General features: G+C 38.7%; 2 protein-coding genes and 1 pseudogene across 3 annotated transcripts; all 3 read right to left on the reverse strand.

Moving 5' to 3' along the window:
* Nucleotides 1-3319: 3319 nt before the first annotated feature.
* LOC101302270 lies at nt 3320-9365 on the reverse strand (annotated as a pseudogene). Its single transcript, XR_184791.1, has 12 exons — nt 9097-9365; nt 6849-8923; nt 6435-6755; nt 6257-6343; nt 5495-6082; nt 5229-5393; nt 4835-5129; nt 4541-4755; nt 4152-4457; nt 3852-3915; nt 3541-3780; nt 3320-3444 (listed from the first exon to the last, which is right to left on the reverse strand). The product of XR_184791.1 is annotated as an ABC transporter C family member 10-like (transcript).
* Nucleotides 9366-11467: 2102 nt separating this feature from the next.
* On the reverse strand, nt 11468-17326 carry LOC101301195 (ABC transporter C family member 10-like). The gene is made up of 12 exons (XM_004298812.1): nt 16631-17326; nt 15063-16533; nt 14666-14986; nt 14498-14584; nt 13805-14392; nt 13551-13715; nt 13180-13474; nt 12881-13095; nt 12487-12792; nt 12192-12255; nt 11873-12112; nt 11468-11755 (listed from the first exon to the last, which is right to left on the reverse strand). The coding sequence occupies exons 2-12, from the start codon at nt 16506-16508 to the stop codon at nt 11637-11639; spliced, it is 3846 nt and encodes a 1281-aa protein (XP_004298860.1). The 5' UTR covers nt 16509-16533; nt 16631-17326; the 3' UTR covers nt 11468-11636.
* Nucleotides 17327-17683: 357 nt separating this feature from the next.
* Nucleotides 17684-23583, reverse strand: LOC101301489 (translation initiation factor IF-2-like). The gene is made up of 8 exons (XM_004298813.1): nt 23438-23583; nt 23265-23331; nt 22734-22848; nt 22339-22408; nt 21874-22186; nt 20318-21361; nt 19865-20014; nt 17684-19685 (listed from the first exon to the last, which is right to left on the reverse strand). The coding sequence occupies exons 2-8, from the start codon at nt 23289-23291 to the stop codon at nt 19251-19253; spliced, it is 2154 nt and encodes a 717-aa protein (XP_004298861.1). The 5' UTR covers nt 23292-23331; nt 23438-23583; the 3' UTR covers nt 17684-19250.
* Nucleotides 23584-23915: the final 332 nt, after the last annotated feature.

Raw genomic sequence — 23915 nt, forward strand, 5'->3', positions numbered from 1 at the left:
ATTCGGCGGACTCGCCGAGGATGGAAAGTGGTTGGGGAAGCTGCTGGAGTCCGCTGGGGTGGAGGCGCGCCCTCGCGCGGCGCTGTACGGTGGCGAACGGATGAAAATCCGCACCGTTATATATATACATAAAACGACTATATATATATATATACACAGCCCGGATGTGAAGCGAACGTCCGCACTCCGGCTTAGAGTGCAGACTTCGTCCGTTCTCCGCCGTCTCACGCCGGCGACGGCTTGTCTCCTTCCCGGACTACAGCACATGCTTCCAAGACGACTTCTCTCCTTCCAAGACTGGCCGACGACAAGTTTTCCGGCCAATCTTGATCAATCATGGTGTTTTCCGTCCAGAACTTCAATCCGGCCAGAAAACTTGTCGCCAGCCAGTCCTGGAAGGAGAGAAACAGTCCTGGAAGCCTGTGCTCTCATCCGGGAAGGAGAGAATCCGTCGCCGGCGTGAGACGGCGGAGAACGGACGACTTCTGCACTTTAAGCCGGAGTGCAGACGTCCGTTTCACATCCATCCTCTATATATATATATATATTCTATGAATATATAATGCCAAAACATTATATAAACAGTAGATAAAAGGAAAATATATAAATGACTCCACACCCACCAAGTACCTACTCATGTTAATTTGGATAGAGTGAGTAAAAGTTATTAAACATATCTGGTAACTGAAAATAGTGCATGATAAGGCAGAGTTCTGTCTGGACAGTACTCCCAGCAGTTCTGCAGAAACCAAAATGAAGATTTTGAATTAAAGTGAGAAATTACCCAAAGATCTAATGAAAGTGAAGATTTATAGTTATCTGTTGTACCAAACAAACAAACAATTTTTTTGCCAAAACGAAGAAACAAAAAAACAATTTTGACAGCAATTTACGTTTTTTTTTTCATTTACATAATACACAGATCACTAGAAAACATGAATAAATATTTTTTTTCTTTTTGTAGGTGAGGAGATCCTTGCATTGAATTTACACCATTCCTTTTTGAATTAAGAAAACATATATAAATTGAACATACTCCAATCATGAACCAACGAATTGTCAATATAAGAAATACTTTAGTGATACTGATATTTATGCACACACTTTGGACACAAAACGTGAGTTATATCAAAAGTATATGGATGTGAATCTATCAATAAGGAAAGAAGACCCCATATCACTGGCCAGATTGCTGGTCATGTCGAGTGGGTGTTCAATTAGTTAAGAGCTTACGCAGAAAATTGTGGTCCTAATAAATAACATGATTGCCAAAAAAATCTTCCATTTAACATTGACAGCAATCAAACAATCAGGATCATTCAATACGACGGTATGAACATGATACCAAGGCAAACCCATGGAACCATGTGTTCCATATGCACTAATGCAATATCAATAACTGAAAGAGACTCAACAATCCAAGTAACCAACAGTTCTTCAACTCAAGAAGACAATAGATAGCTAGCAGTAACGGGGAGAAATGCCACAAGAATGATATTATGCAAGTTAAACAATCACTAAACTTCAGAAGGTATAAAAGATCAAATTGTTGGAGAATGATCAGCATAATATCAAGAAATCAGTTGAGACATGGTGGCGTACATAAGTACAGTCCTTAACTCTCGTTGCGCGATTGGAAAGAATTTCACAATGCAAAAATGATGCTGCTTCTAGGGGCTTAACCAACTACTATTTTGGCTGATAAATCGATACATAGTTGTAGCAGAAAAGGTAGCTGAACTTACATATATTGTTGCATTTTCTATTAGATGACAGTAAGAACAGATTTTAGGAACATACAATACATGGAGTAACAAGAATCGTGGACAAGAATTGAAGTAGATCCCTAGCCCTGTCAATCATATTTATTGTGAATACAACAATTCCATATGTAAAAGTCGCATCATGGGCAACGTAGAATGAAAGAAACACGCTGAATTATTGAATGATTGAATGTAGAGTAATATGATAATTTTACACATATATCAGGGCATAACAGATTCAGAAGCGTTGAACTCATCATTTTAGACTGAGTTCAAATTAGGCCAAAGCTTGTTTCACCTTTTGTTGCTCAGCAAAACAAGAGGCTTGTAGGTGAGAATGCGTTTGTTAACTTGAATCACAAGAAAGAATGAAAGATTGATACTGAGATATAACGTACAGCCTAGCTAGCTCACAGGTATGGGTGGAGAGGCCGGTGGTCAGTACGTTCAAGCATGCCATCTTCGTTGAAGGCCCAGGCTTTAAATGATCTGGGTCCTTTTTGAGAAAGAGACAGATATGGTTCGCTAGCTAGCTCGGCCTGACCATATTAGAAAGACAAGAGACAACTAACAATGTCACTAGTGCATACATCACACATGCATATACACCCTGAAGCTATACATATCTAACAAGATCACGTACCATATTCAGTACTGAGGATCCAAAGCAGCAATATTACTTTTTCTAAATTCATTTTCGGTTCCAGAAGAAAACTCTTGCCATATTTTCATCTGCACAGAAGAGTAAAAACGATAGTAAAGTTGATCGAGAACCCTAAAAATGGTAAGGATCGAAATGTACTCTGAAAGAGGTGGTCATCGCTATCGATATCAGATTCATGATCATTCGATGCGTTAGGGTTTCGGTAGTCCATGGCTGCCTGGGTCTGCTGGACTACGTTCATCACTTGACGCTTAGTATTCAGAGTTCTTGTTCCTGATGGATCGCCTTCTTTGTTAGCCGGAAACTATAAAGTTGAACTTGGGCTTCTAGTGGCAGAAACCAATTGTGGGCTGGCCCAACGAATTGCGACTTCCATTTCATTTTCATATTTTCGATAAACTTTTTCTCTCTTTTTGAGTGAAAATCAATCACTTCGGATGTATCTCTCCTCAATTCTAGTTTGCCAAAGGCCAACTTGCCAAGTCCAGTAGTTAAATCACTTAAATGGTGTAAATGGAGTGTGGTATTATTCCTATTTAAACTTGTGAAGGGTTTTACAAGGCCGTTATTTATTATTTGATGTAGTTCTTTTGCTCTTGAATGAATCATTTTTTAGGTAACAAAATTTTCTTTTCGTGTTATTTTAAAAAAGGCCGAGGAAAATTTTTTAATGATATGAACAGAAAGAAAAATGAGCAATGTATGATCAAACTCATGAAGAAGCAACTTTCATGAACTGTGTTGGAATAAGTTCTCATCACCAAACTCACAAAATAGTGATAATAACCTTGATCAATGACAATGCTAATGGAACTATGGGAAGAAATATGAAACAACTAGCATGCATAGCTGTACTACACGATGAAAGACCAAAATCAAATCAACCTATCAATTATCTGAGTGCATGCTACTGGCTAGCATTGGCAGAACGAGACCAATATTCCTTCACAAGCTTCCCGAATAGTGATCCCTCATTGTTCATCAGCTTAATTGGCTCATCATACTCTACTACTTTGCCTGTCAATAATGTAAATTTAGAAACTGAACACCTAAATCAAATATCATACATAAGAAACATAATTTTTGTTTAGTGCATCGTTCTTTGGCGCTTACCGTCGCTAAGAGCAAGCACCTTAGTGCAGTCCATCACGGTTGGTATCCTATGTGCCACTGTTATTACAGTGCAGTCTGCAAATTCTGCTCTTATAGTTTTCTGCAGAATAGAATCTGTTGCGTTGTCCATCGATGCAGTAGCTTCATCCAGCACTAGTATTCGGCTCCTCTTCAATAAAGCGCGCCCCAAGCAGAACAGCTGCCGCTGTCCCATGCTCCAGTTTGTTCCATCTTCCACAACTGCAACACCATTTCTTAGTACACACTACTAGTCTACTAGCCAGATCATGAATTGATCAACAGCTACTTACCTAAAGAATCCAGGCCCTCTTCTTTATCTCTGATGGCCACTCCTAACTGACATTTCTCAAGAACCTTTTGACACAGAATTTTTTTTAGTACATATGAAATATACTCCTGAGACCTGACTTGTAAATACATAATGCTTGAACATTTTCAAAAGCTGATATATATATATATATATATATATATATATATATATTGTAGCTAGCTATTACTAACCATCCTACAAGTAATAATCTCCTTATAACAACCATCACAAACAAGGAAAGATGATTTGTTTCCTTGATAACTGAAAATAAAAGCTTTACCTCCCATAATTCATCATCGGTATGCTCTGATAAGGGGTCAAGATTGAATCTGACAGATCCACTGAATAATGTTGGATCTTGAGGTATGATCCCAAGACGTGATCTCAAATCATGAAGGCCAATTGTACAAATGTCATAGCCATCTACAATGATCTTGCCCTCTGCAGGCTCTACCAAACGAAACAAAACACTGATAAGAGTTGTCTTTCCACTTCCAGTCCGGCCAACTATTCCAATTTTGTCGCCTCCCTCAATGAAGCAATTTATCCCATGGAGAACCAAAGGAGCATTTGGCCTATATCTTACCTGTACAAGTCACTAAATGTTATGTGCAAGTTTCAGCATGCACTTAGAGTAGAATTTTTAGCTTATATATTCATCATGCTCACCTTTAAGTCATATATTTCCACTTTGCCAATAATAGGCCAATTGTGTGGAGGTCGGTTTTCCTCTATTACTTCTGGAGCTTCACTGGGAATGTGCATGTATTGTTCTACCCTTTCTACAGAAATGATTGAATTTTCTAGCATGCACTGAAACTGGACTGAAATTACTAGGAATACATTTAATGAAAGGCCATATGATAGTGTCATCCCAACAAATCCTGTCAAGAACAGATGATTACTATGAATATGATTCAATCTCAGGAAAAAAATGGATGGTGGAAGGCAATGTATACTAACCAGAGGAAGAAGCACCAAATTGAGTCAAAGTAATGGCAAGTGTCGAGGCTGAGAGAACAATGGCGCAAAGCAGTTCTAGACGTCCAATCAACCATTCATTTGTTGAAAAACTATTAAAGTCAGCACTAGAATTTGCATCAATGAGTTCCAAGTTTTTGGAGAAAAATCTTTCCTCCTCTCCAAAAGCTCTGATTGTCACTGCTCCAGCAATAGATTCAGAAATATGGCTTGCAAGTGCAGACTTAGTCGTGCCATTCATTCGCATCAACTCCTTTGCAGACGCATAGTAGTATCTCTATTTGTCAAAAAGAAAACCAATTATAAAGTAAACAGTGAGCAAGGAAATCATTGAAGTGCAAATGCTGTGGTAGTTAAGGCTGGTTTAGTGTAGTACCTGAAAGCGGTAGGTAGCATAAAGTGTCGGTATAATCAGAAACACGAGTGGCCAAGTAAGATAAATCATTACTAGTAAGATGCTATAGGCGTTCATAGTTGTCCCAACAGCTACTGATAGCTTCAAAGCTACTTCAAGGTCGATGATATTCATATCTAGTGATACCTGTACAGAAAGGCAATATAAGACATGAGCAAATTCCAGTAGGTTGATGTAAAGTGAAACCAGATCATTTAATCTATGTTGTGAAACCTTCAAAAGCTTACTCGACTGAGTATCCTCCCCAAAGGTGTTGAATCATAAAACAGCATTGGTGCTCGAAAAAGGGAGTTCAATAGTGTACAGAAAATGGATCTTGATGCTCCACATCCTAAATGGACTACCTTAAAACAGCGAAGAAGCAGACAGAATGACATGAAACACATGATCCCCGAATAAACTCCGTAGAGTTCAACTCTTGACACCTTATAATTCTGAAGATTCGAAGCCAACCAATAAGCCTGTATTAACTGCCCCAGTATGAATATCACGTGGAAAACGATTGATGAGGAGAAGTCAAAGAATCCCTTGCTATGCTTCAAATACTGAATGTATGGCTTGAAACCAATGTCTCCTATTTCTTTCTCTTCTTGTTTAATCAATTGATCTCCTGAAGATTCCTCCAACTGTGCCTGAGTGTCAACCTTTTCAATCTCCTCAGTAAGCAATTTATGTTTGCTAGTAGCAGCATATTCAACTTGCCACTCAGAACCAGCAGTGTCATTATGTGCATTGACAAGGTCTTGGAACTCTTGACAAGAGGCTAGTAACTCTTCATAAGGCGCTGCTCTTATAATTTTCCCTGAAGACATCAACTATGAACAAAAAAGTATACATTACCTAAAGTGATTGCTTGAAAAATGACATTTAGCAGGCAGATCATCCGAAACTAAAAGGGTCTTCAAAGTAAATGGGTTGAAGATAATCGACCTAAATTAGACAAAAGATGTTCAACAGAAACTCTGGAGAAATAGCAGTTCTGTAGTTACCAAAATAGAACTAAATCCTGGAAGGAAGTCGACCTGATGTGTTACAAGCAACACTGTCTTCTTTGCCAGAGCTCCCATGACATAATCCTGAAAACTCTCATATTAGATAAAAATGCAGTTTACAAAAATGGACAGTATCATGATTGGTCAGAAAGTTACAAGTACAAGTAATAAGTACATTGAATAGGCTGCTTGCAGTATGAGCATCAACTGCACTGAAAGGGTCATCCAAGAGATAGATATCAGCATTTTGATAGAGGGCACGCGCAAGTTGAATGCGCTGCTTTTGTCCACCACTTAGATTTACACCTCTTTCTCCTATTTGAGTGAGATCTCCAAATGGAAGGACCTCTAGATCCTTCACTAACGAACACTTATTAAGCGTCTCTTGGTACCTGACACGATCCATGGTGGATCCAAACAGAATATTTTCTTGTATACTTCCTGTTTGAATCCATGCTGATTGAGAAACATATGCTATTTTCCCATGCACTTGAACCTGTAAAAGTTAGGCAGTCAGAACTTTATTACGACTTCCGCATTTATAGAAACTCAACAGAGAACTTCCTACTTAAAAAGGATATATACTTACAATGCCATTGATCAGCGGAACTTCTCCTAGAATTGCAGCTAAAAGGGTTGATTTACCGGAGCCAACCTCTCCACAAAGAGCTACTTTTTCTCCAGGTTCAACCACCAAATTCAGGTTCCTTAATGTGGCCTTAGTTGCACCAGTGTCCCATGAAATTTCAGAGGCTCTAATGAAAATGGAATGCTCAGCCTCTATTCCAGTACTCTCTTTCCTTGTATCCTTGTTTTCCAATTCTTGTGCATCAAGGAACTTAACAATGCGCGAGAATGAAACCCTCGCTTCAATAAATGATCCAAAAATATCAGGGAGGAGCCTAATTGGCTCCTGAACTATACGCAAAGTTGCTAGAAATGTGAAAACATTACTAGCAGTGAGTGTAAATCCCAGGAAGTAGCATGTCCAAAAGGTAACGGCTGATACCAAAATAGGAGATGACCAGAACAAAGTGATAAAATACCCCCTTCGTAACAGAACTTTATTTATCCATTTGAATTCTTCTGCTCTTAAACCTTCTATGACTTTCTTGAAATTTGTCTCCCAAGAATACAGCTTCAAGATCTTCATATTTGAAAGTGCTTCGGCTATGGCCTTCAGCCTCTTATTTTGAGCTGCCATGAACCTTGTTTGATGCAGATGCTGCATCTGGACCAATGGAGAGCTTGCCAGCGCAATCAATATGAGTGTAATTAGAGCTGCAAGAGTTGCTATTCCAACAGAGAAGTAAACAATAATCAAAGACAGACACAGCTGAAGGCTTGTAGACCATATCTGATGAAACCAATATGGAAAGTCACCGACTTTGTAAGCATCCACGCTCACATAATTCACTATCTCACCAGGAGAATGACTCATCTTGGCAGCAGTTGAGAGTCTTAGTTGCTTCTGATATATTGCTGCTGATATCAATGATCTTACCTGGAGACCAATAAGTCTAGTTCTGAAGAACCATTGCCTCTCCGACAATGACTCCAGAACTTTAACCACAAACAGACCAGCTGTCAGTGCATAACCTTCACCTTCAAAAGCTGTTTCTCCTTCAACGACACTAATGAAGGCCATCAGAAATAGAGGACCGCTGGTAAGTGTGAGAACCTTGATGAGCGCAAATATACCAGAAATTATTATAGGTTTCCTCTGGCAGAAAAAAATTGTGGACAAAATAGAAGGGTCATCATCACATGAACCGCTTTCCTTCCTTTTGTGCATTTGCTCCCTAAACATCAAATACAATGTTCGTGCTTGATCAGCTTGTCGCAGATGTGGGATATCTTCATTCTCAAGAATCTTTCCCCTTCCTTTTTTCATTAATGGATTCAACCACCAAAATGACATTACACTAAACAAACCAGCTTTAGCAAACGGAGTAACGTTTTCATTTGATGTGATATTACCAGCAATATCCGATTCTGTACTCAGTAAAGGTGTGTCCAAAGCATCATCTTGTGCATCATCTTTAGCAACATTGCTTCCCTCAAATGCACTAAAAAGCAAGAGAAGTGATCCAGGCAAACAAAGAATGTTCAAAACAATCACTGCTTCATTAAGAACAGCTTCCCAAATTGATGAACCACAAAGAAAAACTGCAACGAAAAAGCCAAAAATTGAAAGAAATTTTGATATTGCAGTGTGGGGAGTGTGTGGCTTCTTCAGGTTTATAGTTAGTCCCAGCACCAACCAAGTAAACCCCTGAAAGAAAAACACAATCCATCCATGTAGAGGTAAAAAACTCTGATCTGTATTTACTTTCTCAACCGTTTTCCATATCGCAGAACCCAAGTAGGCCAAACCCAAACAGGCATTGAAAGTGGCCGAAACAATTGACACAGTAGACAAGGTGTACGACTGTGATGATGCTATAACCTTCTTTGATAATGTTCTATAAATGAAGATACAAAACAAGACGAATAGAAGCAAGATATCAACCGCAACGACCACAATATTGTTGATACATGAATCTGGATCGATAATAGCTGCAATGTTGGAACCGCAATCACTTCTGGACTCAGTTGAACAATCACAGAACAAGATCCAGAAACCTTCCGCCATGATGTGTATCAGCTATACATGTACAAAGTCTGCACAATTACAAGAAAGAAGAATTTGTATCTGAAAATACATAAAGGAACTGCATCTGAAATCCATGGTTTTTAGTATAGGAGTTGAGATCCAACAACAGAAAATAATCATAATATAGAGAGAAATAGATACCAACATAGATACTTAAGCACATGGTTATATAGCTGAGTACCTTCCTCTTCACAAATTGAAGTGGATATGACGCTTTCACCCAAGTTGGAAAGGATAGCATCCATTAAACCAAACATAAAATCTGCTGGAAAAAACCCAGAAAATCTTACTTAAACCCCACAAAGAGCAGTGTCCAACTTTCTTTTGAATCCATGCATAACATAGATCATAGAATAGTCTCAGAGCCTCAATTACGTGCATATAAATCACTTCGTAACATCAATCCCAGGTTTCTCATTAACTCTTGGACCTCGAGTTTCACGCCCTACTGTACGTAAATCAATTTTAAACCCCATATAGAAGACCATCTCACTGAGAAAAAAAATAAAAAATATTTATAGAAGACTATACCTATATATAATCATGGAGCTAAAATGCATACAAAAATATTAGAATGAGTTGAATAATGCAATTTGGATCTTTGTTAATTAATATTCTGCACCTAACGGCGTCTTTGTCCCTGCTAGCTGTCCTTTCATGCATTCATGACTTTGCAGCCTAGCAGCGCTAGCTCCAAAGACGGGGTAGTTTTATGCATGAGATCAGTGAAATAGTTATAATTGGATATAATAGTTGTGTGGTTCGACTTGGTCAATCAGGCCTCGCATGTAAAACCTGATGATCATTTCCCAACAAGTCAGACGGCAACACAACCACTCGTATAAAACATGCAACAGATGCTCATAGTGCTTGAATGCACAGTTGCACACAGAGGAGCATGGTGAATCTACCAAACTATATCTGTGCTCAAACTCGCAGGCTATGGGGAAACGAAGAATTTGGGGACTAGGTAATTCTCCAGTTTCATTACTTGTCAGTTGATCGTCGCATGAAGAACAAACGTACAGTATTGAACTATTGAATACATACAGTGATACTATAAACAAGATACGAGATTGATTAAACTATGTATCAAATTCACCAAAATTTGCTGCATACAGGTTTTAAAACACTATCTGGTACCTATAGAAAGGTGACAGTATTATAAAATTGTTGGCAACTTGGTATGAGTTTAGATTTTCAATTTGTAACTTTTGCTTTTCATCCTATGATCTCTTGGGGCTTTATGGAGTTTCATTTTCTGATTGTATGGTGTGTTCAACCACATGAGATATCTGGAGTCTATAAAAGACAACAACCTTTACCAATTTGAAAATTAACAACAAAAAAAGGTCATCGATCTCTAATATATTCCAGATCTTACCTACTATCTTGGACAATGCTTATGTGATTTGGAGATTCTGTCAGACAATATATATATAAACCTTAAACCTTTGGTTGTTTATTCATCTCTTTGAGACGGGTTTATGTAAGTACAAGAAGTGGATAAGTATGGTATGAAATGTAAATGTGTAATCATGACTAACAAAGAGGAGAGTAGTTTCCCTTTTTTTTTTTTTTTTTTTTTTTTTTATAATGAAAGGAGATCAGACGATTTTATTCAATAAGCACAAACCAATATTACACAGTGACCCGCCATGCTGTCAGAAAAAGACACCGCTAAAACGTATACAACTCACCTATTAAGTGAAGCTCAGGGGGGAGTAAACTAATAAAATACTAACAATAAATTTTTTCACAACCTTAAAATACTCGCTGACAACCTTCGATCAATAATCCCGACAGTTCCTCGTATGTATTGATTACAAGAAAAAAATTGGTACCGAACTAAAATAAGTCCTAGGTCCCAAATTTAAACTCAACACTTTATCGTGAAACCACTTGTATCCTAAGTTTAAACATAAAATTTTAGAGGCCTAAGTGTTTGTGCTCTAGGTCTCACATTAGGCCCAAGTTCAAAGAAAAAACTTGAGCCCAACTAAGAGGAGAGTAGTCTAACATCAGCTATACATTGAATAATAATGACGGATAACGAATAGTTATGGAGGTCTAACGTTCCCTGAAAATCTGACAATCCAGAGAGACGAGATTTGACCGGAGAAGGTGGAAGGGTTGCTCAGAGAGGGGCCTTTGGTGAAGATATCTGCAATCTGATCCCCAGAGAGAGAGAGAGGGTAGTACTGTCATGCCACTATCTAGCCCGAAGGAGGCGTTTGCTTCTACTTCAAGTAAGGCCAAGATTAGATTTATCTCTGATAGCTATAGTTGGATTCAAACGAGAATTTGTCTTCTCTTATTGTCATTATGGGTGACATGGTCTCATTTTGATTCTAAACCTAATTTATAGGAACAGGTTAGTGGGTTTAACCACCATTCAACAGACTGACAAACCTTATTGTTCAGCCATTATTACTATAGCCAGATTACCAGATTATATTAGTTGCTTCGAGGCTTGAAGGAATTTAAGTGTTATTGTTCATATTCTATGAGAGATGACTAGTCTTGAAGGGGGGAAGAAAATATTCCCCAGGCAATGAAAGGCTCTTGAGCATTTCTTTTATTAGCTTGTAAATAATGCAGCAACTTAATTATTACATTCTAACTCAACAAGATTTTGAAGAATTCGAAATCGGATGCTGCCAATAATGCAGAGATGTACAAAAGAATGAAGAACACCCCAATACCTTTCAGAATCAATCTTCACAGTGGATATATACCGACATTGGCAGAACGAGTGTAGTATTCCTTGACAAGCTGCCCGAATAATGATCCTTCATTGCTCATCAGCTTTTTTGGCGAATCATACTCTACCAGTTTACCTGTCAATGAAATTTAGCAAGTTTTGAGAAAGAAAGAGAAAGTATTACTTAAAAGTACAGGACAATATACAAAGTTTTGTTTAGTTAGATCATCCCGGATGGGAATGTAACACTTACCATCAGCAATAGCAAGCACCTTGGTGCAGTCCATCACAGTTGGTATTCTATGTGCCACTGTTATTACAGTGCAGTCAGCAAATTCTGTTCTTATAGTTTTCTGAAGAATAGCGTCTGTTGCATTGTCCATTGATGCAGTGGCTTCATCAAGAACTAGTATTCGGCTCCTCTTCAACAAAGCACGCCCCAAACAGAACAGTTGTCGCTGTCCCATGCTCCAATTTGTTCCATCTTGTTCAACTGAACCCCAAACAGAACAATTGTCAGAATGTGGTTTACTTATGGAACCCTCAAAAGCAGTAATACACAAATTTCATACCTAAAGAATCCAGGCCCTCTGCTTTTTCTTGAATGGCCTCTCGTAACTGACATTTCTCAAGCACCTTTAACACAGAAAGAAAAGATGGTTTCAGTCAGCAAAAGATAGTTACCGAATATACTAAAAGATAGTTACCGAATATGAGTATATTCGGTTGGTTTGTTCAATTCTGATGAAACTTAGAAAATATACTTAATTTTGACTCATATTCAGTTCAAATGGTTGGTTTTATAAGCCTGCTGATAACAGACTTCAACATTACAATTTCATCTTGGTATATATGCGAAAACCATACCTGCCATATCTCATGATCAGTATGCTTCGATAGGGGGTCTAGATTGAACCTCACAGACCCACTGAATAGAGTTGGATCTTGAGGGATGATCCCAAAACATGATCTTAAATCATGAAGTCCGATTGTGCAAATATCATATCCATCTACAATGACCTTTCCCTCTGTAGGCTCTACAAGTCTAAACAAAATGCTGATAAGAGTTGTCTTTCCACTTCCAGTCCGGCCAACAATTCCAACTTTGTACCCTCCTTCGATTGTGCAAGTTATCCCACGAAGAACGAGAGGAGCATTGGGCCTATATCTTACCTGCATGAGTTTTCAATCTCATAAACTAGTCCAGTTGTTCTTACAGTTCTAAACTTCAGAATAATACTAACAAGTAACAAATGCTAACCTTTAAATCAAGTATTTCCACTTTGCCAACAGTAGGCCAATTTTCCATTGGTCGGTTGTCTTCTATTACTTCTGGGGCTTCACTCGGAATATGCATGTATTGTTCTACCCTTTCTACAGAAATAATTGAATTTGCTAGCATGCACTGAAATTTGACAGAAATTACGAGGAATACATTTAAGGAGAGACCATATGACAACGTCATCCCAATAAACCCTGTCAAAATATTAAGCAACATGTTAAACACTGTATCATATGTCTGGTTACATGAAATGTATACAGGAGTTTATGTTTACTTACCAGAGGAAGAAGAGGAATACGGTGTTAAAGTAATGGCAAGTGCTGCGGCTGAGAGAACAATAGCACATAGCAATTCCAGGCGTTCAATCAACCACTCATTTGTGGAAAAACCATTGAAGTCTGTGCTAGCATTTACATCAATAAAGTCCAAGTACTTTGTGAATAATCTGTCCTCCTGTCTGAAAGCTCTGATTGTCAGGGCTCCAGCAATAGATTCAGCCAGCTGGCTTGCAAGTGCAGACTTAGTTGTGCCATTCATTCGCATCAACTCTTTTGCAGAAGCCATGTAGTAGTTCTATTTGGAGAAAAAAAAATCATCGTATGAAAAACTTCAATTAGAATATCTGAAAGGATTCGGTTTAGTGTAATACCTGAAAGAGCATAGTGATGTAGATTGTGGGGACAACTAGAAACACCATGGGCCAAGTAAGATAAACCAGTACTAGAAATATGCTGTATGTGTTCAAGGTTCCCCCAACAGCAATTATCAACTTGAAAGCTACTTCAAGGTCGATGATATTCATATCCGATGACACCTAAATGAAAGAAGAAGTGCAAATGTAAGTTCCATAAGGTCACTAGAAAGCATATTTTAAAGTTCTGAAATGAAAACCTCAAGTCTTACCCGACTAAGGATTCTTCCCACAGGTGTTGAGTCATAAAACAACATTGGTGCTCGGAAAAGAGAGTTTAGTAGTGTCGAAAAAATGGACTTTCCTGCTCCTACTCCTAAATCTACTATAAAGAAAGATCGAATGAGCAAAGATGCTATCATGACAGCCATGATCACAGAATAAACTGCAAAGAGTTTGACTCTGGATACACTATCATCTTGAAGGTTCAATGCCAACCAATAAAACTGAAGTAACTGTCCAACTATAAACATCGAGTACAGAAAAATTGACAAGGAGAAGTTGAAAAATCCCCTCCCCTGCTTCAAATACTGAATGTATGGCTTGAAACCAATGTCTCCGGTTTCTCTCTCTTCTTTCTGAATCAATTGATCCCCTGCAGACTCTTGTAGCTGTACCTCAGTAGTTACTTTATCAATTTCCTTTGTAGATGATTTATGTTTCCCAGTAGAAGCATTTTCAGTTGGCCTCTCGGAACCAGCAGTGTCATTGTTTGCATTTACAAGGTCTTGGAACTCTTGACAAGAAGCTAGCAACTCATCATAAGGCGCCGCTTTTAAAATTCTCCCCGAAGACATCAACTGTGAAGAAAAAATATACACACTAACATACCGCATATATGCCAAAGGGACTAAAGCATCAAACTCATATAGCACATATTCAAAGTAACAGAATAGACAATATACCAAGATTGAATGAAAAGCCGGAAGGAAGTCAACTTGGTGTGTCACAAGCAGAACCGTCTTCTCAGCCAGAGCTCCCATGACATATTCCTGAAAATTATTGACATTACCTTTAATCATTGGTGAAAAAGGGCAACAACATTACAAGGTTGATAAGAAAGTTATGATTACATTGAACAGGCTGGTCGCGGTATGGGCATCAACTGCACTGAAAGGATCATCTAAGAGGTAGACATCAGCATTTTGATAGAGTGCACGCGCAAGTTGAATGCGCTGCTTCTGCCCACCACTTAGATTGACACCTCTTTCTCCTATCTGAGTGCGATCCCCAAATGGAAGCATGTCAAGGTCCTTTACTAAGGAACACTTCTGAAGTGTTTCTCGATATCTTACATGATCCATGGGAGTTCCAAACAGTATATTTTCTTGTATAGTTCCTGTTTGGATCCATGCAGACTGAGATACATATGCTATTGTGCCATATACTTCAACCTGTAATTTAAGTTCTAATTAGGGCTATCCCATCTATGATAACTGAATGATAATTTAGAGATGAATGATTACTTACAACACCATTGATTCGTGGAACTTCACCAAGAATTGCAGCTAAAAGGGTTGATTTGCCTGAGCCAACCTCTCCACAAATAGCAACTTTTTCTCCTGGTTTTACCACCAAATTGATGTCCCTCAATGTGGCCTTTGTAGCACTAGTATCCCATGAAATTTCAAAGGTTTTAAACAAAATGGAATGCTCGGCCTCTTTGTCAGTGATCTGTTTCCTTGTATCTCTATGCTCCAACTCTGGTGCATCAAGGAACTTCATGATCCGAGAGAATGAAACCTTGGCTTCAATAAATGCTCCAAAAACATCAGGGATCAGCTTGATTGGCTCCTGAACAATACGCAAAGTTGCTAGAAATGTAAAAGCACTACTAGCTGAGAGTGTAAATCCAAGTAAGTAGCATGTCCAAAAAGTGACAGCTGCTACCACAATAGGAGATGACCAGAATAGAACATTGTAATATCCCTTTTGTTCCAGTACTTTTGCAATCCATTTGAGTTCTTCAGTTCTCAACCCTTCGATGACTTTCTTGAAACTCGTCTCCCAAGAATACAGCTTCAAAATCTTCATATTGGAAAGCGCTTCTGTAATGGCCTTCAACCTCTTGTTCTGTGCTCCCATGAGCTTAGTTTGATACTCATGCTGCAACTTTGCTAATGGAGAGCTTCCCACCACGGTCAATACGATTACAGTTATAGCTGCAAGAGTTGCTATCCCCACAGAGTAGTAAAAGATCAGTAATGAAAGAAGCAACTGGAGACTAGTGGACCATATCTGATGAAACCAGAATGGAAATTCACCGATTTTGTAAGCATCCACACTCACGTAATTCACTATCTCACCAGGAGAATGAGTCATCTTGGCAGCATTTGAGAGTCTTAATTGCTTCTGATAAATTGCTGCTGATATCAATGATCTTACCTGGAGACCAATAAGTCTAGTTCTGAAGAACCATTGTCTCTCGGACAATGACTCCACAACTTTAACCACAAAGAGACCAGCAGTCAAAGCATAACCTTCACCTTCAAAAGCCGCTTCTCCTTCAACGACCCTTATGAAGGCCCTGAGAAACAGTGGACCGCTCGTCAGTGTGAGAACCTTGATGAGTGCAAAGATACCAGAAACCAAAATAGCTTTCCTCTGGCAGAAAAAAATTGTGGACAAAATAGAAGGGTCATCATCAGAAGAACTGCTTTCCTTCCTTTTCTGCACTTGCTCCTTAAACATCAAGTACAATGTTCGAGCTTGATCAGCTTCTCCCAGCTGTGGTATATCTTCATTCTCAAGAATCTTTCCCTTTCCTTTCTTTAGTAATGGATTCAACCACCAGAATGACATTCTACTAAGTAAACCAGCTTTAGCATAAGGAGTAACATTGTCATTTGAAGTGATTTCACCAGCAGTATCCGATTCTCTACCCAACAGAGGTGTGTTCAAAGCATCTTCAGCCATAATGTGTCTCAGTTATGTACAAAATCTGCACAATTACAAAAAACAAATAACTTAGAAACAGATAAAGGAACCAAACATATGAACTGAGACAGATACTCAAACATAATTTGATAGCTAAGTACCTTACTCTTCACAAAATGAAAGGGGGATATGAAGTTTTCACCAAGTTGGAAAGGACAGAAGCAATTACCAAACATATGTGTAAAAGCTACGACAGCGAAAACATGTAAATATAAGATTCAACTTGAAGAAACCCAGAAGATCTCACTCTAGTCTCACTATGATCATAGTGTGTACCTAACTTGCTTTTGAAGCCATGCATGAAAAAACTCCTACAAAAGTCAATGACTCAATTATACACACTGATTAGGCCAACTCACTTGTTAACACTAACCCATATTTTTCATTAACTCTAAGATCTCCAGAAAGCCCTGGTGTGAATCACGCGTTCATATAATACTTCTTTCCTGGAAGAACAAGCTGCAACATGTATATATAATAATTGCAACCACACTTGGATGACTTGGATCTCTTTGCTTGAACTGCTTGCTTGATTTTTTTGGGGGTCTCTTGGGGGTCTCCTCAGCTTGTCATGCAGAAAAGGAATACACACTACGTTTTATTGCCATCAAAAAACCAGGATAGCTTTGTCTTCCTCTGAGTCATTTTCAGAACCAGTCTACCGTGTTCTCTATTTGGAAAATCAACTGAACCTACCTACCAATCCGTAACTCACTTCTGTTTTCATACGTAATCTTTTAGTTATGTATCAAGTTTAGACCGTATATAGTCTTCTGAAGAGACGTATAGAAGACTATATAATACAACGGAGCAAAACCACATGATAGTACTACATTGAATTGACTAATACAATCGTGATCTTTATTAAGATTGCATATGTATTAAACATCGTGCATGATATGAGCATACAACTGTGTATAGATTTCTGAAAGATTAGGCAGCGTTTTCTTTCAACAACAAAAACAAACAGAAATTTGGAGCTCCTGGTTGCCTTGCTGTCTATTCTCATTGATGAATTTTCAACCATCGCAATTGATCTTTACCTCAAAAAACGATTATTTATAATTAGGTATACAAGTCTCCAATAGTGCAAGTCTGCATTATCAATGAAGTAGCTCCTGTTCCAGAAGATATTGATTTGGGTGTAGTGAAAGCAGGAGAGCAAGTAAGCTCTTTGGGAAACAAAATGAATCGAGATCCTAAAATTGTGATAAATAGAAAAGATGTACACTCCTATAGCACATGTCGAAGAGCTCACTTGAATTAAAAAATCCATTACCATCAGAGATCTAGTAGCTCAATTTCAATACCATACAGATTGAATTAAAAGATGATTCAATGTCACATCAGAAATGTCTATTTGCCAGAAGAAAAACAACCACTAAACTCATGTCTATAAGTCTATTTTGTTCTCTTCCCAACAAGATATCAGATAGTCCTACTGAACACACCTAACAGTCAGAACAAAGATTCTAGATGCTAATAGTTCTTTTGAGGCACCAAAGAGCATGGTGATCAGTGTCGAACTCTTGTTGTGGTACTGACGTAACCCTACAAAGCTACTGGAGGGATGGTGACTGGTAAGATCAAGATAGTTCTCGAGTTTAAGGGACTTGCTCAGTTGATTGTCAAACGAGCCACAAACAAGTAGTGAATGCATACAATCAACATGATACTAGATTGATTAAACTAGAAATCAAATTCACTGAAAATTGCTGCATGCAGGTTATAGAAAAAGTAATCGGTACGTAACAGTGTGACAAGAAAATGAAAAAGTATGACACTTCAGAATACTATAGAACTTCGGAAATTGTTGTGGAAGCAAAATAGAAAAGGTTTGAGAAGCTTTACGTACTTTGCATGGAGTTCACAGAGTACTAATCAGAGTGCTTGTAGCTCCCAGAGTCCTCGACGTATGATTGTGAGGGTATTTAACAAAGCATGACAGATTATATGAGATGCATTCATGAATTCCCATTAAGCCAAATCTTCCATGCCAGCTAATATGCACTCTCCTGACCTTTTTATAGCTCCTAATATATACATGACACCTACCCTTCTTCACTTCGTTGGAACCCAAGACCATGACCATACACTGTTCATATTCAACCTCATACACACCCAGAAAGTGTATAATACTTGGAGAAACAAGACACAGATCCCATCACTTTGTCTTCTTTGTTTGTTGTGACATTCCTCAATCCCCAGTAGAAAAGCTGCAGAGTGGGTACCATCATGTGGCTATCTAACTCGTGTTGCTCACTTGTTTATAAGCAGATGGGGCGGTGTTAGTTAAAACTTGATGTCTACTTTACAGAGTGGTGTTGCTGCTGATCTGAAATCTACTTTTACGAGAGCTAGACCACCAATGAAATGCTTCTGATAGGAAATCGTACAAAAAGAGGGCACATATTTCCATCATTCCACGACCCTAGTTGCATTAATAATCAGCAGTTTCTCTATGGTACAACAGATGATTAGTATGATGTTTCTAAGCAGATGAATCCACTTATATCTCCCAAAATTGGTGCCTATATAAAACAAGGGAACTAAAGCTGCTCAAGAATGCAGTTGGATGACCAATTGAACTCTCCATATGAACCCAAAGCTTTATGGACTAACGGTACAAGAACATCATCTAGTTATTGAGATGCCAAGCAAACAATCAAAATTTTAGGTCGTATACTTCAGCATATTACTATTGAGAAAGTGATCGACGGATCAACACTCTATTCGAACAGCACCACTCTCAGATGAAATGAATTTGGGCTTCCTTACAACTTGCTGCAAGCACTGAACCATGTCACCGACCTGAAAATCATAGCAATTTTGGATCACCAGTCCACACTCACTCCCCTTCTTTACCGTGTCCACATCCTGTTTCTCCCGCTTGAGAGATTCACATGATCCCTCAAATACAACTTCTCCACTCCTAAGAAGCCTCAAGGTTGCTGATTTGGTGACAAAACCATCAACCACCCGGCATCCGGCAATCTTCACATCAGGTCCCTTAGACTTGCTCCTTCCTTTAAGTTCAAAAATACTTAGAACCTCAGCTTCCCCAGCAACCTTGGTCTCAGTAGTCCCAGGGGCCTTCTCAACTATAAAGTTCCCAATGTCCTCCAGAAGACGATAGATCACACGGTGTTGCATTATCTAAGCCATTGACAATAATAATAAAAAATATAGATTTAGGTTGATGAAATTTAAACCCCAATGCTGCAAGCCCAAAACTGTATACAGAATAGATGTTCATTTCCTATGAATACGCGTGAAAAAAGGGTGAACCTAACAGCTTGGAAAATGAATAATAGAGAGAGAAAAGAGATTAGTACCTTGATATTGGCTCGAGATGCAGCCAAACTGATTGAACTGGGTGGGGGCTTGATGTTAAATCCAATAATACATGCACCACAGGCTTGTGCCAAGTCCACATCAGACTGAGACAGAGGCCCAACACCAACATGAACTACATTCACAAAAACCTGGAAAAGAATTGCAGAGTCGTCAAGAACAAAGAGAGAAGACAGCTGGCAACTTAGCATAAAGAATATAATAGATACTATTTAGCAAAGGCATTGCAAATCAGAAAACATTTTAGAGTGCGTTCATTTCTGCAAGGACAAGAATTTTTATAAAGAATAGATAATTCTCATAACATTGCATGAAAACCTGGCAAAACATCAACCTGATCAACGAGTAAAATTGAACACATTAGCAGGACTGCATAGGGAGCATACAGTAATGTATATGGTGGCATTTTAATCATTTAGAATCTCGTGGCATACCTGAGGACTATTTAAACTCCCTAATGCATCTGTAACAGCTTGGACAGTACCCTGCACATCCCCTTTTACTATTATAGGCAATTCAACCCGCTTGGGTGCCTCATCTGATGGTTCTATTTCTGAATCGTCTACCCTCCCATCAACAACTTTCAATAGCCTATCTTTCTCGAATTTCCTTTTCCTCCCTGCACTAAGCATTCTAGCTCGCTCCTCAGATTCCACAACAATGATATCATCTCCAGCCCTTGGAAGTCCTTTCAGGCCTTCAATCTCAACTGGCATTGCAGGTGTTGCCCGCTCTGTCAATTTCCCTGCCATGTCCCTAATAGCCCTGATTTTACCCCACTCAGAGCCCACAACCACATATTTCCCGCAAACTAAAGTACCTGCTTTCACTATTGCAGTAACCAATGGACCCTTTCCCCTATCAAGTCTTGCCTCCACCACATACGCTTGAGCTGGTCCATCAACGCGAACTTTCAGATCCATCATCTCAGCCTGGAGAAGCAAAGCCTCCTCCAAGTTATCTAATCCACTCTTCGTCATAGCTGAAACCTCAACAACCTGGACATCCCCACCCATATCCTCTAGCAGCAAGCCCTCTGACGCAAGCTGGATTCTTACTTTTTCTGCATTAGCAGCTGGTTTATCACATTTATTAATTGCAACAACAATTGGTACGTTAGCTGCCTTAGCATGGGCCATGGCTTCAAGAGTCTGAGGCATCACCCCATCATCTGCAGCTACAACGAGCACAACTATATCCGTGACAGCAGCCCCTCTAGCTCGCATAGCACTAAAAGCTGCATGACCAGGGGTGTCGAGAAATGTAATTGATGCTCCAGATGGCATGGCAACAACAAAAGCACCAACATGCTGAGTAATGCCTCCTGCTTCTTTGGCAGCCACAGATGTCTGACGTAGAGCATCCAAAAGTGAAGTTTTCCCATGATCAACATGTCCCATGACTGTTACAACTGGAGGTCGAGGTAGAATTTCTGTACCTTCATTGGAGTGCAGCCTCCTCACATTGACCCCAACTTCCTACAAATAAATGCAGAGTTAGTAAACCTTCTTACGGAACCAAAATGCAGAATACATGTACACAGTTGCCATTGAAGGGAAAGAATATATGAGCAGCAAGTAAAAGTTGTATCTGAGATGAGAACTATAAACAATGTGTATAGCATCAAGCATAAATGTGCAATATGAATTATGGTGCTCAATGATGGGAATGTCACAATAAACAATTGGTGTGCTGGAAAATACATCTTTACCACAGATTGTTTTGGGAACAGCAACAACAAATTCACTAGCATGATTTGATATAAACAAAAAAAACCCCGTATGCCCTCCTATCCCAAACACTGAGAAGACACGAGTGGCTTTTGGAAGCAAATTTTCACTTTGGATATATTCAAACACACTTTACCATGTTAGAGGACAATATGAATAATATATTGTTTTTTTTTTTTTTTTTTTTTGGAGATTGAAGACAGGCCATTGCTAACGAGTAAAACCCAGTAATAATATTTAGTAATATGAAGGTGAATTACCATTGCAACCAGCTCTGCAATGTCGATGCTGAGAGTATCAAACTCTGAGTCAGCCTTTTCTCCAACATTTGTAAGAATGGTTTGCAGAGTAGATGTCGGCTTTCCAGTGCGCTTGGCAAGTTCATCAATTGTCATACCTTCAAAAATCTCAATTGTCTTATCTAGCATGGCCTTGGTAGTTCTTTGTGGTTTGGGAGGCACATATGGAGCATCAACAGGAGGCTGGGACTTATTGTCCCTCTTTACAAACTTTTCTCTCTTGGGAGGTTTTAAACCGAATGACTGGTCATCCCCTTTTTGCCCATGATAGAATCTATGCAAGAAAGTTTCCACCATAAAAGGTTGCGATTAGCATATCTGAAAATGAAAAGAAAACTTTCTAACAAGCATTACTGCAATAGACAAGCCTAGATCTCAAGGACTCTATAAGCACACAACCAGAAAGAAACAGTCAGGTAAACTTACCGTTTTTGGGAGTCTTGTATCACTGTATCACCATAACCAAGCTTTCGTGACTTAAATTTAAATGAGGGCTCTGCAGCACAAAAGTATAGATATGAGAATGGCATTCTATTTCGTTACTACTCAGCAAAATGTCCAATATGTAATATGCAACAAAACAACCCTTTTTTGGACATTGATTCTCTTCTAATTGGAAAATGAAACTATGCACGATTATGTGGTTAAAATGATAGGAACAAGTTCTGAAAAGCCAAAGGCCATGAAAATGATCTATATGAAATCAGGGATCTGTTGATGTAAATTGAATTGTAAAGAAAAATATGGAAATATAGACTATAAAATTAAACTACAATACTGAAATAACCAAAAAAGGTTTTCCTTGAGCAAACTCGGTTTACCTGGCGTGCACGAAACTGATCTTACTACATCATCAACATTAGATACAGAAGTGAATCCCGCTGCACATCTTCGTAGTCTTGAAGTCAAATCAGTATTTACACTGGCACATATGCCCTGCAACGAGAAATCCATGCCAGTGTTAACGACTGAAGAAAACAAACCAGCCAAAACGAGATCACACTCATCATTAAAAAATCCTACTCACCATCACCCAACTCGAAAACTTATCTTTCATAAAATGGGAAAGAGAGTAGCTATCCTTTTTCACCTAAAAGAGTTTTGAGTAGCCATTCTAGCTAAGCTAACAAAAATAACGAAGCAGTGTGCACACTAAATAATGAGAAAAACAAGGTTATAGGACAATCCAACATTCCAAATCAGCAACTGCTATTTGCACACTGGCTGACATAAACTCAGAACCGAGTGAAACCAAAAACAAAAGCACTTTCAGGAAATTGGGGTTGCAGCATTTCTCTACAAAAACTAAACTCCAGATTAACTAAGCAATCATTTGCGACTTGAAAAGTTACCTTTCTGCTAAGCTCTCTCCACGCCATTCCTAAGTCTCTGAAATCAAGAATCAAACTATTCCAAATCCTACAATCACACAAAGCAATGCATTAGCCACATTGATTGGTTGCTCAAAACAAACGAAGAAACTAATGACAAAGTAACAATCTTTAGAGAAATGGCAGGTTCTCACCTTAAACAGATTATCAACAAGAGACCCAGATTGCCCAATCACCCAATTCACAGCAAGCTTGAATAAAGATTCAAACTTTTGCCTGAATACAATCTTTTTTCTTGCTTCTTCTGAATAATAAGCAAACTCGTAGACCAAACTGAAGGAGGTTTCTCAAAGGCTGAAGTAAACCCAGAACATAAATATGAACAGCAGTCGAGAACTTTCACATAAATATGAATAGCAGTCAGGAGATGGACTCCTGGTGCACAATATCAGCTGCGATTCAATAGTTTAAATATGTAGTTTCGAAGACCCAACACAAAAGGACCCAATATACTACCACAAAAAAAAAAAAAAAAAAACAAGTTATGAGCAGGAAACGACATCGCTTACAATTACTGTGATATGCCCTATATTAATCCCATATACATTAGCTCTCAAAAAAAAAAAAAAAATCCCATATACATTAACATAAGTTTAATAGTGAGTTGGAATT

Source organism: Fragaria vesca, linkage group LG5, assembly GCF_000184155.1.
Source record: "Fragaria vesca subsp. vesca linkage group LG5, FraVesHawaii_1.0, whole genome shotgun sequence".
Classification (NCBI taxonomy): domain Eukaryota; kingdom Viridiplantae; phylum Streptophyta; class Magnoliopsida; order Rosales; family Rosaceae; genus Fragaria; species Fragaria vesca.

What these genes read in the sequence shown, in the direction of transcription:
- LOC101301195 (XM_004298812.1), bottom strand. Translation starts at nt 16,508, where the DNA reads ATGGCTGAAGATGCTTTGAACACACCTCTGTTGGGTAGAGAATCGGAT. An exon ending in TTCCACGAATCAATGGTGTT is followed by an intron (nt 14,987 to 15,062) that starts GTAAGTAATCAT and finishes CTTAAATTACAG; the next exon opens with GTTGAAGTATATGGCACAAT. An exon ending in TGGAAATACTTGATTTAAAG is followed by an intron (nt 12,793 to 12,880) that starts GTTAGCATTTGT and finishes AAACTCATGCAG; the next exon opens with GTAAGATATAGGCCCAATGC.
- LOC101301489 (XM_004298813.1), bottom strand. Translation starts at nt 23,291, where the DNA reads ATGGCGTGGAGAGAGCTTAGCAGAAAG. An exon ending in ATCAGTTTCGTGCACGCCAG is followed by an intron (nt 22,409 to 22,733) that starts GTAAACCGAGTT and finishes TTTGTGCTGCAG; the next exon opens with AGCCCTCATTTAAATTTAAG. An exon ending in GGAGTTTAAATAGTCCTCAG is followed by an intron (nt 20,015 to 20,317) that starts GTATGCCACGAG and finishes ATTCTTTTCCAG; the next exon opens with GTTTTTGTGAATGTAGTTCA.